The sequence below is a fragment of the Arabidopsis thaliana genome, chromosome 3 (genome assembly GCF_000001735.4).
Source record: "Arabidopsis thaliana chromosome 3, partial sequence".
Taxonomy (NCBI): Eukaryota; Viridiplantae; Streptophyta; class Magnoliopsida; order Brassicales; family Brassicaceae; genus Arabidopsis; species Arabidopsis thaliana.
Genome location: NC_003074.8, coordinates 14,838,341 through 14,853,175, shown reverse-complemented (window position 1 = coordinate 14,853,175; position 14,835 = coordinate 14,838,341). Strand labels below are relative to the sequence as shown.

The following is a 14,835-nucleotide window of genomic DNA, read 5'->3' as shown; positions in this document are numbered from 1 at the left end:
GTACTCATTACGTTTTCTGACACAAGGTTGAGTTGACGTCTGTTTGTATTGCATATAAGTGGAACAATATGGCTTCATGTATACTGCTATATTAGGGGTCAACGCATTTACTAACATTCTTTTTAAATAAACATTAACTTACTTATTTTATCTGCCAAATCAATTGAGTACGTTGCTCGGGAACCGTGTACGTCTAATAGAGATATTAATGAGAGTGTGATAGAGGTCACTTCTAAAGTGTATTTGACAGCAAGTAATTAATATGGAGCGAAATCTTCTAGATATGGGTTATACGACGTCAAATCAAATTTCCTTACGTCTTCATTTACTAACTATATCGTCGCTCACTATGTAATCTTTATAGTTGGAATTATACTATGCCACTTGTACATTAGCATATATCGTGTACGTAGATATTTTATTAGTTTATTATTATTTTGTGTTAATGATGTCTCATATTAGAGTAGTTTGAGTTAGTATGTTTGAATCAATTACAAAGTGGTAATTATTAAAAACAAACTTCCATTACTGATAATCAACGTAAAAAGCTCACATATTATTGCATGGAAAACTTATAAATATGACAGGATCGTGGCGAATGTGAGCTCTACAGAATCTGGCTAATCCGTTTAGCACACCACCAGATGTAACATTGGTTGCAAAGATTATTGAAGAGTCTCGATCTCATGTAACACATCTCCGCGCATTCAAGAGTGCGAACGTCACCACATTCCGGGAACGAAAAACTGTTAGCGTATGTGTATTTTAAAGTATTACCATATTTCTTTATATCTTCTAGCACCTCCTCACAAATGTCACGTGCCTCCTCCGATTCCAAAGCATAATGGTTGCTTCCGAAGAGCCGAAGGTAGACACCACCCATGTGAGCATTACCAGCACATATGTAAAGAATTGCGCATGCAAGGGTTGTAGCGGCGTTCCTTGGGGCAATTCGCTCTAAGTGTAGGATAGCTCCCTGAATGTCAGACTCATGTGTAAGGAGACGCAGTCCTTCATGGTAAATAGTCGTGGGGTTACCAGCTTCTAAGCACCGTTTGAAGAAGGGTCTATAGCGACCTTCGGAGTTGATGTCATTTGGATCGTGGCCTGCCGCGTAGAAGTCATCGACATCGTCGCACATGCTGAAAATGTTTGCATCTTTGAGGACATTCGGACGGTAGACAATGTCTCTTTCACGAGGACCGGATTTCAACATAGGTCTGAGGTACCACCAACATTTGTCAGCTATTTTCTTGGCTATCTTCGCAAGCAAATCATCAGGAATATTTGGGTTTGGCATATTTAGGAGTAAGGTGTTTCAACAAAATGAAATTCCAACACTTAAATAAGCATCATTGAAGATATGGTTGGGTAAGTTATGGTTGTATTTATTGCAAAGGTATAATTTGTTATTGTTGTTATGAGCAACCTCTTTTAATAACAGCTTAAAACTAGACGTGTACGTCTTAGTGTACGTTTTACTGTACGTCCACATTTATATTTCTACATTTCCCCAACAAACAGTGTACGCTGTAGTGTACTATCAGTGTACGTCCATTCATAAATATCACCATTTATGAGACAAACCAAAGACCTTATATGTTTGATATCTCATGCTAGCGTACGTCCATATCTAGTTTTCCGAGATAAACCAAAAACCTTTAAGTATTATTTGGTAGATGCACGTGTACGTAGTTGTGGACGCTTAGATTTTAATATCCACAATTTACATTTACTACGGGAACTAAATATCATATGCGAATTTGGCTGAAAAATAATCCGAAGAAACATAACACACCTTGCAAATTTCTTAAGCAATAATATAATTTCAACATAAACATAAACAACATAGTAGAAGCCTTATCATAATTTGAAACATGACATAGCGGATAACATAAACAAACATATAAAGTAGAATGGAATAACTATAGCATTTGACTAACACGCCTGGCACACGACCAGAGGTAACAGCGGTTGCAAACGTTTTGGAAAGCTCCTGATACCATGTAACAATATAAGGCGCAAGGAGGCATACTAATTCCATGGCTGGTAGGATAAGAGAAAGTAGGACCTTATGTATTGCTGTATGGAGGGTCAGACTTCTTTATTTCCTCGATGAACTCATCACCCAAAACTCGAGTGGCAACCGAGTCCAATGGATAATGGTTGCGGGTGAAGAGCTGTAGAAACAAGCCGCCCATTTAATCATACCCAGCACATATGAATACAATGGCGCATGCAAGTGTTGCATTTGCTCGTACTGGAGCATGACGGTGTAAGAGCTTGATGGCTCCATTGATGTTTCGTTCATGCATTAGAACACGAATACCTTCGTAATACACGGCTGTGGGATTATTAGCTGCAAAAAAACTTAAGAAAAATGGTCGATGTCGGCCTTCATCAGCGGATCCGGAGGGATTGTAGCCCCCTCCAGCTTGGAAGTCATCGGGCGAGTTACACAAGGTGAGAATATTGGCATCTTTGAGGACATCCGGACGGTAGACAATGTCTCTTCCACGAGTGCCTGATCGTACCAATGGACCAAGGTCGGACCAGCATTGGTCAGCCAGGTTCTTAGCTATCTTCGAGAGTAAATCGTCGGGAAGAGTCGGGTAAATCGTCGGGAAGAGTCGGGTAAATCGTCGGGAAGAATCGTTTGAAATGAGATAGTCAGAGATCGTCAGTAATTTCTTCACTTTAATAACCACTACTGTGAATTTGGTTGGGGCAATTACGGTTGAAATGAATGTCATACATGTGTTGGTAAGCGTTGGCTGTCAAATCAATTTATCACTTGAGTTATGTTATAAAGTTAATATGCAGTGTACGAGACATATAGATATATGACAAGCTTAATTTAACGTGTACGTACACATTTACATTATGTAATTAGAAGTGAACGATGTGTACGACAAGAGAGTGATCGAGGAAACTAAATTAACTTCTGACAATCTCCAAATTAAATGTAGTTGCAATCATATATCAAAGATAGGTTTGTTCAAAATAATTAGTTGCAAAGAATCAGAATATTGTTCTTGGACGATTAAAGAAATTGCATAGTACCGTCCTCACGCTTGCTGTGCTCGTAGATGTCAACCGAGTATTTCTGACGGTAGAAGACCATATCTGTTTCTCGAATGGTTGTCAATTCCGAAAAAGGGTGTCCAAACGCAAGCAACTCCAAGAACTTCATCGTGTAAGGCCCGCAATCTCCTGTAGTTGGGTTTTGAGCAACGGTAGGACAACGCACATACTCAAAAGGTTCAACTGAGTACGGAAAAATCAATACATCCTGGCACATCGCTCTGACTAAGTACGGCATCATTTCGCAAATAGGAGTCATTCTCGCCTTCACAGCCGACTCTCGCGTGTGCGATATTAAAGCGTCATACACAGTTATTAGCCGTTCATTAAGGTTGATTCCCAAAGCAACCCAATGTTCACCCTTCCAGTTCATCGGATCATACACAACATCGACATCCTTCAGCCACTTCATATTGGGTTCACAGTTTACGTGTACTCCATTAGCAATGTCGGACAGAAATTTACCCCATTTGAACCCGTTCTTATTAATACACTTCTTGAAGTCGCCCACCCGCTTGGTAAGTAGATGCGTCAGCATCATGTCCAATACAATACATCTGTTTGCTATCATCTGTTCCCCGTTCTTGTGCCACATCAACGTTGCCATCATTTCTAAATGCTGAAATGTTCAAAAAATATATCAGTGTACGTACACTTCCACCAAAAATTTAATCATCTATGTACAATTTATAACAAGGAGTGTACGTATATAAATGCAACGTACCGAACTTTCGACCCATTCACCAGGTGTTAGAAGGTTCGCAAAAAACTCGTTGGGCACTTTGCGAAACCCGAAAAGAGTGTGAATCTTGTAAATCCAGAAAAATATTTGATAACAAGCTTAAGACTTGCAAAAATGATGATTGAGATATTAAATAATCCATTTTAATATAATGTACTTACACAGAGGGTCCTTTAAAGATATTGCTGAATTCCTTTACTTTTGAAGGGTCAACCATGTCCAGGGGGTTGTATGAGACATTTCCAGCCCTGATAACAACCTCTGTCTGTTGAGTTGGTACATCGGGCACCAAGACTGTTTTTGCCTTAAAACCATCAGGATGGGCATCATCCTGTTCATAGACAAGTTGCTTCTTCACTTTTTTTGGGACCTTTGGGGATGCTTTTTTTTCTTCTTTTGCTTCGACAGCAGCAACATTGTCTGATTCATCCTGTTAACAAATATGATTGTCAACAACAGTTTTATACGTTTTTCTATGTTTAAAATAGGTACATACATTATTTTTAGGAATAGCGGTCTTTTCTGCTTCATCTGACCCTGGGTTAGGATCCTCAGTTCCTACAGACCCCTCGACAATACCCGGCTCTTCCATCACTATCTGTGCAAGTTAACGTACACAAGTCTATATAATGTACACATATAATCCTATGTATGCTATTCCGAGAATAGGAATTGAAACACACAAATTGTTACCTCCACATCAGTAGCTGCAGCCAAATCACCAACGACTTTGGTATCCAACTCCCGTGTGACCTGCATAATATAAATTTTATACATTTGAACAGTTAATAGTACATTTTATTTTCAGCAAGAGTTAGCTTACATTGTTAACTACTTGAAATGGTGACGGGGGATCAATGTGGGTCTTCTCAGGTATTTCAACTTCCATCCCTGTCACTAATTTGGATTCTCTTGCCGCCTCAACCTGTAGAATTTATCAAAGGAAAGCAACTTTTTAGTAATGTATGAAACAATATATATGTACACAGACCATAGTGACAAAAATGTACGTACACTTGTGCCAGGTATGTGAGCTGTATCTCCATCAGAAGGCTCATAAGTTTCTTCGGACTCGCTGCCATTAGCTTCAGTCGCAGCACAAGCATCTCTTGCTTCTTCCTGAAACAAAAATAAGTTTCAAAGTCTTATGGGCGTACACATATAGAAAAAGAACAAGTGACTAACACATACCTGTGCAGATGTTGAAGGTAAACCTGATGGATTGTCTACCATCTCTGTGTCAGCATCAGCTATTTCATCGGCCCCTGTATGGGTACCAACTAAGCCAGGTTCAGCAACAACCTTTGGTCCATTATCCTGAAACATAGGCTACCATAGAGTTAAGCGATAGATAAGTGGAGAACTTAATGTAATATATATGCATATAGTAATGGAAATCTGTATATAACTATTACCAGAAGATCTACCTTTGAAACTCTTGCAGACACATTAGATGGAACTTCTTCCATCTCGGTGTCAATAGTAGCTTCTTCCACAGGCCTCCCTTCTTGTGTAACATAGACAGTCCCAGACATTGAACCTAAAAGGACAGTCTTACCAACAACAAAATTTCCTCTATCCTGAAACATAGTTTAACTAACTTCTTAAGCGAATATGTACATACACCATTTAAACGGATTGTTAAGAGTATTAGTAGACGACATACCGGATGGGATTGTGTGGATCCAGCATAAGGAACTATTAAAAATCCAGTGTCTAATATCTCTTCTTCAGCGGCCGAAGAATCCAATCCATCATTTGCAGTAAAATCACTTTCATTATTAGCGCCATACTGTATCGAAGCAGACAATACAGTTATACCTATGGATTATAAAATATTTAGCAATGTACGTACATGCCTTACCTGTTCATCAATGAATCCTTGCATATCTTCCTTATTGGAATCAGATAGCTCAGTAGTGTCAACAGCAAAAGAAACATTTTTCTTCGGCTTTGAAGGTTTTCTTCTTCCGCCGACAGTAGTGGTATGTACTCCAGGGACATCCAAATCTTCCTCTTTGGAATTACAGCCAACAGAAAGCGCAGGAGTGTCCACATCATGAGAAACACGGGTCAGCCTTGAAGACTTTCTCGTTCCAGTGCTTCCTTTTGTAGACATCCTTCTCGATGGCTTCTTCGCAGTAACCGGTGCCTTATCCATAGAAGTAGGTGGTTCCCGCGAATCATGGGAAGGTATGGTTTGTTTTGGCCTTTTGCCTTTTGGATCAAGGGCAGCACGTATCTGCTCACGGACAAAGTCTTTCATATCTTCTTGCATTTGATACATTTGGTCTTCCAGCTTCTTGAAAGACCTCCTCATTTCAACAATAAACTTCTCAGGCACAGCCTCTCCAAAACAATCCTCAGCATTTTCTTCATTATCACAGTCCATTTCAGATTTCTGTTTTTTCATAGCAGGTTCTTTAGGGCTCGGGCCCGGTGCATTTCGTTTCCTCTTAACATCTACAATAGACCAGTTGCTGCTATTAATTGGTTTTCTTCTGGGTGAAATAACAAAAAAATTTGTAACCAACCTTTATACTTATACTTACCTATCTCTTCTTGTTGTGGTGGTCGCACCTGCTTTGGTACTCTAGCATAGCCTCCAACCCATTCATCCTCCTGCCACTGGTGCCCATCTATCAACAGTGCCTCAATGTAATCAACCCTTGGATCATCAACTTCATCATCCCATGAAAGAGATGGAGGACAAACACTATCAGCTGGTTTCACAATATAGTTGACCTCAACCTACACAAATAAGTATGTTAACCATAGATAATGTACATTTACTTATTATGTACGTACATACACAATTTAACACACCTCATCAGCAGCCTCACACTCCAAAAAACGAGATGTCCGGATTGCCCGCAGTGAGGCAAGACGATGGATAGACCTCTCAGCAAATGTCCTGTTAGGTACATCATCAGGTCCTAGCTTAGCAATTGATGGGATTGTTTCGAAAGCTAAAAGATGGAGAGCTAATGGGAAGCCATGTAGTGCATAAGACCCTACCAGTAAACCCCTTATTAGTTGTTGAGCATCGTAAGGAGTTTGGAATTTTGCTATCCTCCCCAAAGTACGGGTAAAGGACACCCTTCCCCATGGGTATTTGCAGAAGAACTCCAGGTTCTTCGTCATCTCGACAGTCTTCGAAGTAGCCCTGTTGGGGTTACTGTGGGCCGCTACCACACCGTCTACCAAAATAATAAGAGATAGTGCCAGTTGCTTCCACCCCTCCATGCTTTCCTCCTCCTGCAGCCAGCTCACCAAATCAGCAATTGTTGGAACCGTGTCCCCAAACCTCTCATCGAACAGAGTCTTCCAAACACTCTCACACTCAGGTTTCACACTGATAACATCCTCCACGTCTTTCTTCTTGGGATACTTCCCACATTCCAGCCCAGTTAGGATACTAAATTCTCTTAATCCAAATCTGATTGGATGACCACCGAATACAATCCACATCTCATTCACCTTCTTTGTCACTAACTGACAGCATATTAGTCCAAGGACAAGCTTAGCATTGAAAGATGCCTTGTTTTTGGGTATTTTAAAAAGTTCCCCAAATGGAGAATCGAGAAGAAACTGCATCTCTGGTTTCCCCTTTAGTACATTTGCTATGTTAGAAATGTACTCCGGTTTAGAGTACGCGTTCATCTTTGTCTCGGAAGGGTACCGGTCTATAGCAAAGAGTCTTGGTGGTAACTCTTCAACTGTAAGATCTTCAATCGGAGCAACACTTGGACTACCTGCAATTAAACGTGATATATTGTTAAGCAAACCGAAGTAGTGTACGTACACAGACATTTTCCAGATTATAACTCAAAATCATATTTTTGGCGGAAACAGAGATTTCCAATTCTACTTCTCAATTTTTCATCCTAAAGATATGCTAAATTCCGACTAGTTCTAACCCTTTAATCAAACAAGCTTTACAATTCTGATACACCCAAAGAAAACAAACGGTAAATTAGAGATTCTAACCCAGTTCCTCCGTTGCCTTTGTCGCAGAGCGTTTTCTCTGCGGGGAAACTCTTAATACCCGCTTCTCCTTCCCTGGACCATGCTGCTTCCTCGGGACTTCTTCGTTTGCTTTATTCCCAGCCATAGCTAAAGTTGCTATCTCGCCGGAGGTTCAAATTTCGTCGGAATAAACAGTAACTTTTTCTTGGCTTCGCCGGGAAAAACAGTAACTTTCTCTTCCCCGGATGTGGGAGTTCAGTGACTCAATTCAACTACCCAACAATTCGAAGTTATGTCGAATTTTGAAACAATGGATACTGAATTTCGTTTCGCTTTCTAATTCTCTCTCAAATCTCTCCGTTACTCTCTTCTCTTTTTCTTTTTCTTCGGTTTCTTCGTTTCAGTTTTTTTGTTTTGTCTTTTTCAAAACTGAACCGCATCAACTAAACCGAAACCAACTGCTGTAGGGTTTGGTTTATGCCATCAACTGAACCGATACGAACTGCTGCACGGTTTGGTTTGTGCCATTATTAAGTTTTCCCAAGGTAATTTGGTCCGAAATTGAATGAAAAGACAAACCGTAAAAACCAGTTCTCACTTTGACAAACGGTGAGAGCAAATCTTTTTTCGTCCACTTCTGTAAATTTTTTTTTAATGGTTAGTTTGCTTTTAATATTAAAATATTAAATATATTGGTTTTGAGACACTAAAAAAATAATTATGCAATGAGAATGCTCTAATGGTCTAATCTATGGTTTTCCGTTGATTAATACAAACCTTATTTTTTATTACTTGTGTCAAATTTCACCGTCCTATTTTTGGTGTCTTCAAACATCTTTGTTTTATGTTTACCTTTTTTGTTTTAATTATATTATTAAAGATTGTGTCTTGGTTTGAAGGAAAGAAAAATCTTTAGATGCATATTCTATTGTTTTTAAGCTCTTAATTTTTTATTAGAGTTTCAATTGGCTTAACTACAGTGACAAATAAAAGAATTAATGATCGATTGTGTTTCGACGATGATTTTTTTACCGAAATATATACCCAACGACCAAGGTTGATCTTGGAAATCGTACGATTACTCATCGAACACATGTTGTTTTGCACGCAGTTGTTGACACGTGGGTTTGGATGGAGTCAAGACACAATTTCTTTTGCAGTTAAACAGTAATCTTATAAGCTCATATTGTACCTCAATATTTTTATAATCTTTTTTGGGATTTTTGGTATAGTCTATGTATATGTAAATAAAATATTAAAATATTGCAATTGAGAAAGAAGAAAAATTTAAATATTTTAGATGCTTAAAAAATACAATTGACATAAAAGAGTATTTTATGGACAACATGAAATATATCAAAAATAATAATCCTTTTCAAATTTCTATTCGAGTAGCAATTTAGTTTTAGGTCTTTGAGAAGAAAAGAAAAAAAAAAGCAATTTAGTTTCAGGCATTTATGTAAACAATAATGATAAAATAGTATTACTAATTCAAATATATACGACCGTCATTTTCGTGAGGCTAAAGGTCAAAAATCTATTACAATACTTTTGTGAAGCCCATTATGTCAATATAACCGTTAAACCTCATCATAGCCGTTACATCTTCTCCCCAACGGGCGCTTAGTTTCTTACTTTACCTATATAAAACTTGAAACAAACAAAAAAAACATAATTTCACAAAACATCAATGGCTTCTTTTCACAGAAAGTTATGTTTGTTCCAAAACATTCTCGTATCGTGTCTGAATTTCACTCTCCTCCTCCTCTCCCTCTGTTCTTTCGTACCAATCATTCTTCTTAGAAACCCTCCAACTTCACTCGGTTTAGCCTTCCTCGCAGTCTCACTCGTCTCTCTGATCTCCTCTTTCGGTAGTGCCTCTTCGCACCAATCTCGATCATGTTTCATCGCGCGGATAACGCTTCATGTTTCCTCACTGACGGGTCAGTTTATTGCAGTTTTAATGTTGTTTAGTAGAGAGAAACAGAGTCTTTCTTTGCTGATATCGACTCGAGACCCTAGAGAGGCTAAAGCTTTGGTTAGAGTAGAATGTGGTGTTTTCGTGGCGATGATTCCGTTACAGATAATGGTTCTAGTGCTGGCTTGTTTGTTACATTGTTATTGGGTTAGAGAGTTCGAAGGGTTAGATGTTGAGAGTGAAGATTCTTTTAGAAGAAAATGTAACCGAAGAGTCTCGACCGCTGAAGATGGGACTAGTTCGGATTTAAAGAAAATGGAGTTGGACGAGAAGATGAATGTGAAACATGTTCAGTGGGTTAAAACAGATTTCGAAGGTTAAAGTGTTTTTATGAATCTATAGTTTGTGATTATTGTTCAAACTTCAAAGTTATATTTTATGTCTTAGTTAAGAAAATTATTTATTTGCTGTTACAAAACTTTGTTAGGTTTTCTACAATGTTGTAAGTAATATGTATGGCTACTTGAATTGTCCTAGTAATGGTTGATCTTGTATTTTTTTCTCTCGTACATCCACCATTAGTGGGTAATTTACATACATACACTAGTACAAAGATGCATGTATTTATTTTGCATTCTTTCATAACCATAAGAAAGATGTCTTAATATCATCATACTACGATCCATTAGCTGTTCCTAAGATCTCAGAGATTCAAAGCAAATTATTCGGCTCAACGATCAAACACATCCTAATGTAAAAAGAAGAAGAACCAAAAACAACCTAATCCAAAAGGGAAAAGCACCAAAAACCTAACTAGAAACTCTTTAAGACTGGACTCGGGTTTTGGAAACCTCTACGGTTGTATGTGATACCGTATCTCGTATCAATATCTTGACCTTGGGTGAGGTGGTGGCAAGCTTCAACAGGTTCTTCAATATCTTGAGCTTGGGTGAAGCGGTGGCAAGCTTCAACAGATTCTTCAATATCTTGAGCTTGGGTGAAGCGGTGGCAAGTTCCAATAGATCCTTTGTGAGTTGCACCTTTTGGGGGTCATCCATTGGAGATGACAACTTTCACAACTTCAAGACACTCCATTTCCAGTAAGAAATGGCTAATCTGTTTCAGCACGTGTGCACTTCCTTGATAATGCATGATACTCAATATCTTTACTTGGTTATTTGTGGGAATATGAATCCCCACAAACCGATTTCTTTTAAATATGTAACGATGCAGACCCTGAAACATCAAGAAGAGACACTACTTTAATGTAATGCCAGTCATATTATTAAGTAAGATTTCTTAAGGGTTTGCTTCGTACCGAGAGAACCAGAGTTTTAGGTTTGGAGAACGCTCAGCATAAGTGGCAGAAGCTTCCTAAAACATTTTTTTTAACACGAAAACAATAACTCAAGGAGGTTGTTGACAACAGGTAGTCCACCTTTGCAGCATACTAAAATCACCTGAAATATACACACAAAGAATATTTTTCTTGTTTATAGGCAAAAGATGATGAGAGCATACACTAAAACTGACCTCGACAGCAGAAGAAGTCAGGTGCAGGGTCTTGACGTTGCGTATCCCGCTGATGAGATTCCACATCCCCGTAAACCAGCAGCCCATTTGATTTTTTTGCGAAAGTAATGTCCAGTGTAACTTTGGCAAGTGAATCCAAATTACAATGCAGAGACCCCGGCAGAGTATAATCAGAGTAGTGGAGGTCGACAACGCTCAGTGTGTCAAGTGTAATAATCCAAGAATACGCGGCATAATTATGTTGATATTAGACAACAGACTGCTGGATATGACTTGTGGTGTTTTTGAATGATACCTCTGATGTTAAGTCCTCAAGTGCAGAGCAAGCAGCGAGAACCTTTAGCGCTGGGAGAGATATATCGAAAGGAAAGCTTGACATGCAACATTCTCTTCCCAATGACAACTTAACGAGTGTTGTATTGGTGAAGATTTTAGATGGGAGATCAAGGTACCTGATAGATTATGATTTGGGCCTAATGGGCTGTCGTTTATGGCTTATTGTTTAAAGCCTATTTTCTTTAGTTCTTCTATTTAACATTAGCTTTTGTTTCTGAAACACTTATCGATTATGAACAAAGAAAAGTTTATCTTCTTCATCTCATCTCTTCTTCTTCCTTTCCTTCTCTGAATCTTCTGCTTCCCATCTCTAATTCTTCTACTATCTCATCTCCTTTCTATTACTTAACTTGATAGCCCATTTTGGGTCTTATCAATTGGTGCTTTCATTGAGAGTTGAAATCATGGCTACTCAAGCTGCTCAAGCCATCACAGTCACAGATCTTGAAGCAATACTTGATCGATTCGTTGAGAAGTTAGAAGAGAAGCTCGATTCCGTCGTCCAAAGGCTCCAAGCACAACAAGAGGAGTATCGACGAGGCATCCGTGAAATATTTGCAAAGTTTTTCCCGGTGATACAAGTGACGAACCACCTAAGATGAAGAACCAAGAGCATCACGAGCTCCATCAAGTCATCACCACGAGAGCTGAAGCAAACCCAACAAAAAACCCAGACATCTCTCTTGAGAATTCTGTCGAACACTTGGTGGGCACTGAATTTCTAGAAGCTTCTCCCAATCCTTGGGTCTCAGAGCTTCCAACGGCGATGCATTCTCGCAGGGGAAGAAGAACCCATGTTACACAAGCTCGCAGGAGAGGATTTATTTTTGTTAATCAGAGCCATCATAAGGTTAGAGAAAAGACAACATGAAAGAGACGTCTCATGATCGATCCCTCAACACAAATCAACAAACAATCCATTAAGAAACTTGGTAAAAGACCTCGCTCTTCCTGGCTTGACTCGACAGTGCCATTTCCACGGTTGTTAGTGGCTAGACAAGAAAGTCACAGAAGGTCTTTCTCTGGTTACTATGGATCTGATTCCCAAGAATCTAGTGATGGTGTTGTTTCTAGAAGGAAATCATGGGAACGTAAACGATACCGAGAAAGCAAGGATGGTGACATTAGGTCAAGTGAACAAAGTGCCAGAAATGGGTCATTGTTTTGGACCAACTCGAAGAAAGCATGGGAGCAAGTCGGATTAGATTCTCAGGAAAAGAATGATAATGCTGCTGATAGTATAAGAGTATTATACATTGGATTTCAAGGAACAGCTCCTCAAGTCGCTATGGAGGTGGAACATGATATTATTAGCAGAGACGCTGCTTGGAAGGGTCAGAAAAAACAGTCACAAGTAGCTATGGTTGGAAGGGAAAGACTGCCTCCATTAGTGAAGGATTCACATTGTGAAGAGGAACATAGGGAAGCTAGAGTGTCAAGGCCCTTAGATGAAAATCTAAGAAGATGTCTTAGCAACTTTGAGAACTATTTTGGTGAGAATAACATCCCGGAGCAGGAGAGGTTACAAATTGTTTATTCTAACTTGGAAGGAGACATTGGTCAATGGATAAAGCATCTCTGGAAAAAGAATTCACCTACAAGCTGGAAGGAATTTAAGTGTATGATGGCCCGAGAGACAAAGACAACAATGAAGGTAAATCATCAACCTCATTATTCGGGAATCCAACAAGAAGGATCAGTTCGGGAGTATAGAGAAAGGTTCGAAGCTCTTTGTCTAGGCTCAGTTATTTTACCAGGACAAGGCTTGGAGGCATTGTTCTTACAAGGGTTGCAGCCTAGTTTGCAAACTGCAGTTCGAGAATTGAAACCGAATGGCATTGTACAAATGATGGATACAGCTCAATGGCTAGAAGAAAGTAACAGTCTTATGGTCTATGGAAGTGGGTTGTCAGTACAAACAGAACCAAAAGTCTACCCAACTACACAAGCGGAGTTAAGGAGCATGGTGTTAATGGGATACATGAGGGAGGATCTTAAGGACACACCAAGGCCTGCGAATGAAGATACAGGTACACTAAAACAGGAACATGAGCTTCCAGGGACAGAAGTGGCCACATGCAGGGGAATGCGATTCTATGGCTATATTTTGCAGCAGGAAGTTATTGTGCTAGTTGACTCTAGAGCTACACACAACTTTATTTAAGAGAGGTTGGCTACTCAACTCAAGCTGCCAGTTGTGGATTCGAGTATTGATAAGGTGTCTTTTAGCTATAGACTAGCTAGTGACGTTAAAAGGAGCTGCCAAGAGATTTCTTTGCGGATTAACGACATCGACATAGTTGAAGATTATTGCGTGTGGGATTTGAAACGAGATGTTGTGGATGTGATCTTAGGGTATGAATGGCTTTCAAAACTTGGAGAGACAGAGGTGAATTGGCAGAATCAGAGTTTTTCCTTCATCCATAACCAAGATTGGGTCACTCTATGTCCTAAGAATAAAGATCTTGAGCAAGGTACTAAAAGGGTGAAGATGAGAAGTGAAAAGGAGCAAGGAGGAATGAGAAATGAATTAGAAAGCGATTGTGGAATTGTTGCTTACTACCTTGCGGACAAGGTAGCTTTAAAAGGGGAGAGTAACGTTAGTTGTGTAGAAGTCACTAATGACCGAGACTGTGAAGATGAGAAGAGGGGTGAAAATCAAGAAATGAAGTTAAGTACTGAATATCCAAAGGAAGTTTCTTGGTTCAATGAGTTTGAACAAATTGGGATCCTTGTTAAGATGCAATTCACCCGTCCACCAGAAGTGTTTCTTGGTCAAGTGATGGAACAAGAGAACGTTAAAGCAACCATTGAAGTTGATGTCTGTGTGGAAAAACAGAAACGCGAGATTGAAGATCACCTAGTCTTAGGGTTAAAGACAGGAGAAGACAAGGTTAGGCTGATGGTTGGGAGTTTTTCAAAACAGCAGGATAGAGTTTACAAGTGTTGCATGATGTTGGAGATGTTGTTGGTTTCGAATGGAGTCTCATCATTAGAGAATACACGTGCGTTGAAAAGGTCAGCTGAAATGAGTAGGTGGAAACAGTTTGGGGTCACACATAAGGAGGGCAAGGAGAGAGGCTCTAGCCAAACAGGTTTTGGCGGTACAATCGATCCTAGAGCTAAGACAAAACACGAGACTAAGGCGAACAAGGCAATGATCAATGCCCGAGAGTTTCATTTTCAATTCCTTCCACCATGAGGACATGGTGAATCTCAACGGGAGAGTATTGATAGATTATGATTTGGGCCT

The 14,835-nt window shown here is 39.4% G+C and overlaps 2 protein-coding genes and 3 pseudogenes across 5 annotated transcripts; 2 read left to right on the top strand and 3 right to left on the bottom strand.

Moving 5' to 3' along the window:
• Positions 1–607: 607 nt before the first annotated feature.
• On the bottom strand, positions 608–1,300 carry AT3G42740 (annotated as a pseudogene; the record flags this gene model as incomplete). The annotated part of the gene is made up of 1 exon: positions 608–1,300.
• A 772-nt stretch (positions 1,301–2,072) lies between these two features.
• AT3G42730 lies at positions 2,073–7,940 on the bottom strand (annotated as a pseudogene; the record flags this gene model as incomplete). The annotated part of the gene is made up of 16 exons: positions 2,073–2,180; positions 2,262–2,524; positions 3,064–3,703; positions 3,809–3,892; positions 4,026–4,256; positions 4,323–4,424; positions 4,520–4,579; positions 4,662–4,751; positions 4,841–4,945; positions 5,018–5,143; positions 5,242–5,406; positions 5,493–5,618; positions 5,691–6,289; positions 6,379–6,571; positions 6,653–7,581; positions 7,817–7,940.
• A 1,517-nt stretch (positions 7,941–9,457) lies between these two features.
• AT3G42725 (Putative membrane lipoprotein) lies at positions 9,458–10,327 on the top strand. The gene has a single exon (NM_114140.3). It carries the CDS (start codon positions 9,486–9,488, stop codon positions 10,092–10,094), a length of 609 nt encoding a protein of 202 aa, NP_566864.1. The 5' UTR covers positions 9,458–9,485; the 3' UTR covers positions 10,095–10,327.
• Positions 10,328–10,537: 210 nt separating this feature from the next.
• On the bottom strand, positions 10,538–11,784 carry AT3G42724 (annotated as a pseudogene). The gene has a single exon.
• A 202-nt stretch (positions 11,785–11,986) lies between these two features.
• On the top strand, positions 11,987–14,784 carry AT3G42723 (ATP binding / aminoacyl-tRNA ligase/ nucleotide binding protein; the record flags this gene model as incomplete). Its single annotated transcript, NM_148809.4, has 4 exons — positions 11,987–12,154; positions 12,308–12,432; positions 12,522–13,701; positions 13,801–14,784. The coding sequence occupies 4 exons, from the start codon at positions 11,987–11,989 to the stop codon at positions 14,782–14,784; spliced, it is 2,457 nt and encodes an 818-aa protein (NP_683651.4).
• Positions 14,785–14,835: the final 51 nt, after the last annotated feature.

What these genes read in the sequence shown, in the direction of transcription:
- AT3G42725 (NM_114140.3), top strand. Translation starts at nt 9,486, where the DNA reads ATGGCTTCTTTTCACAGAAAGTTATGTTTGTTCCAAAACATTCTCGTA.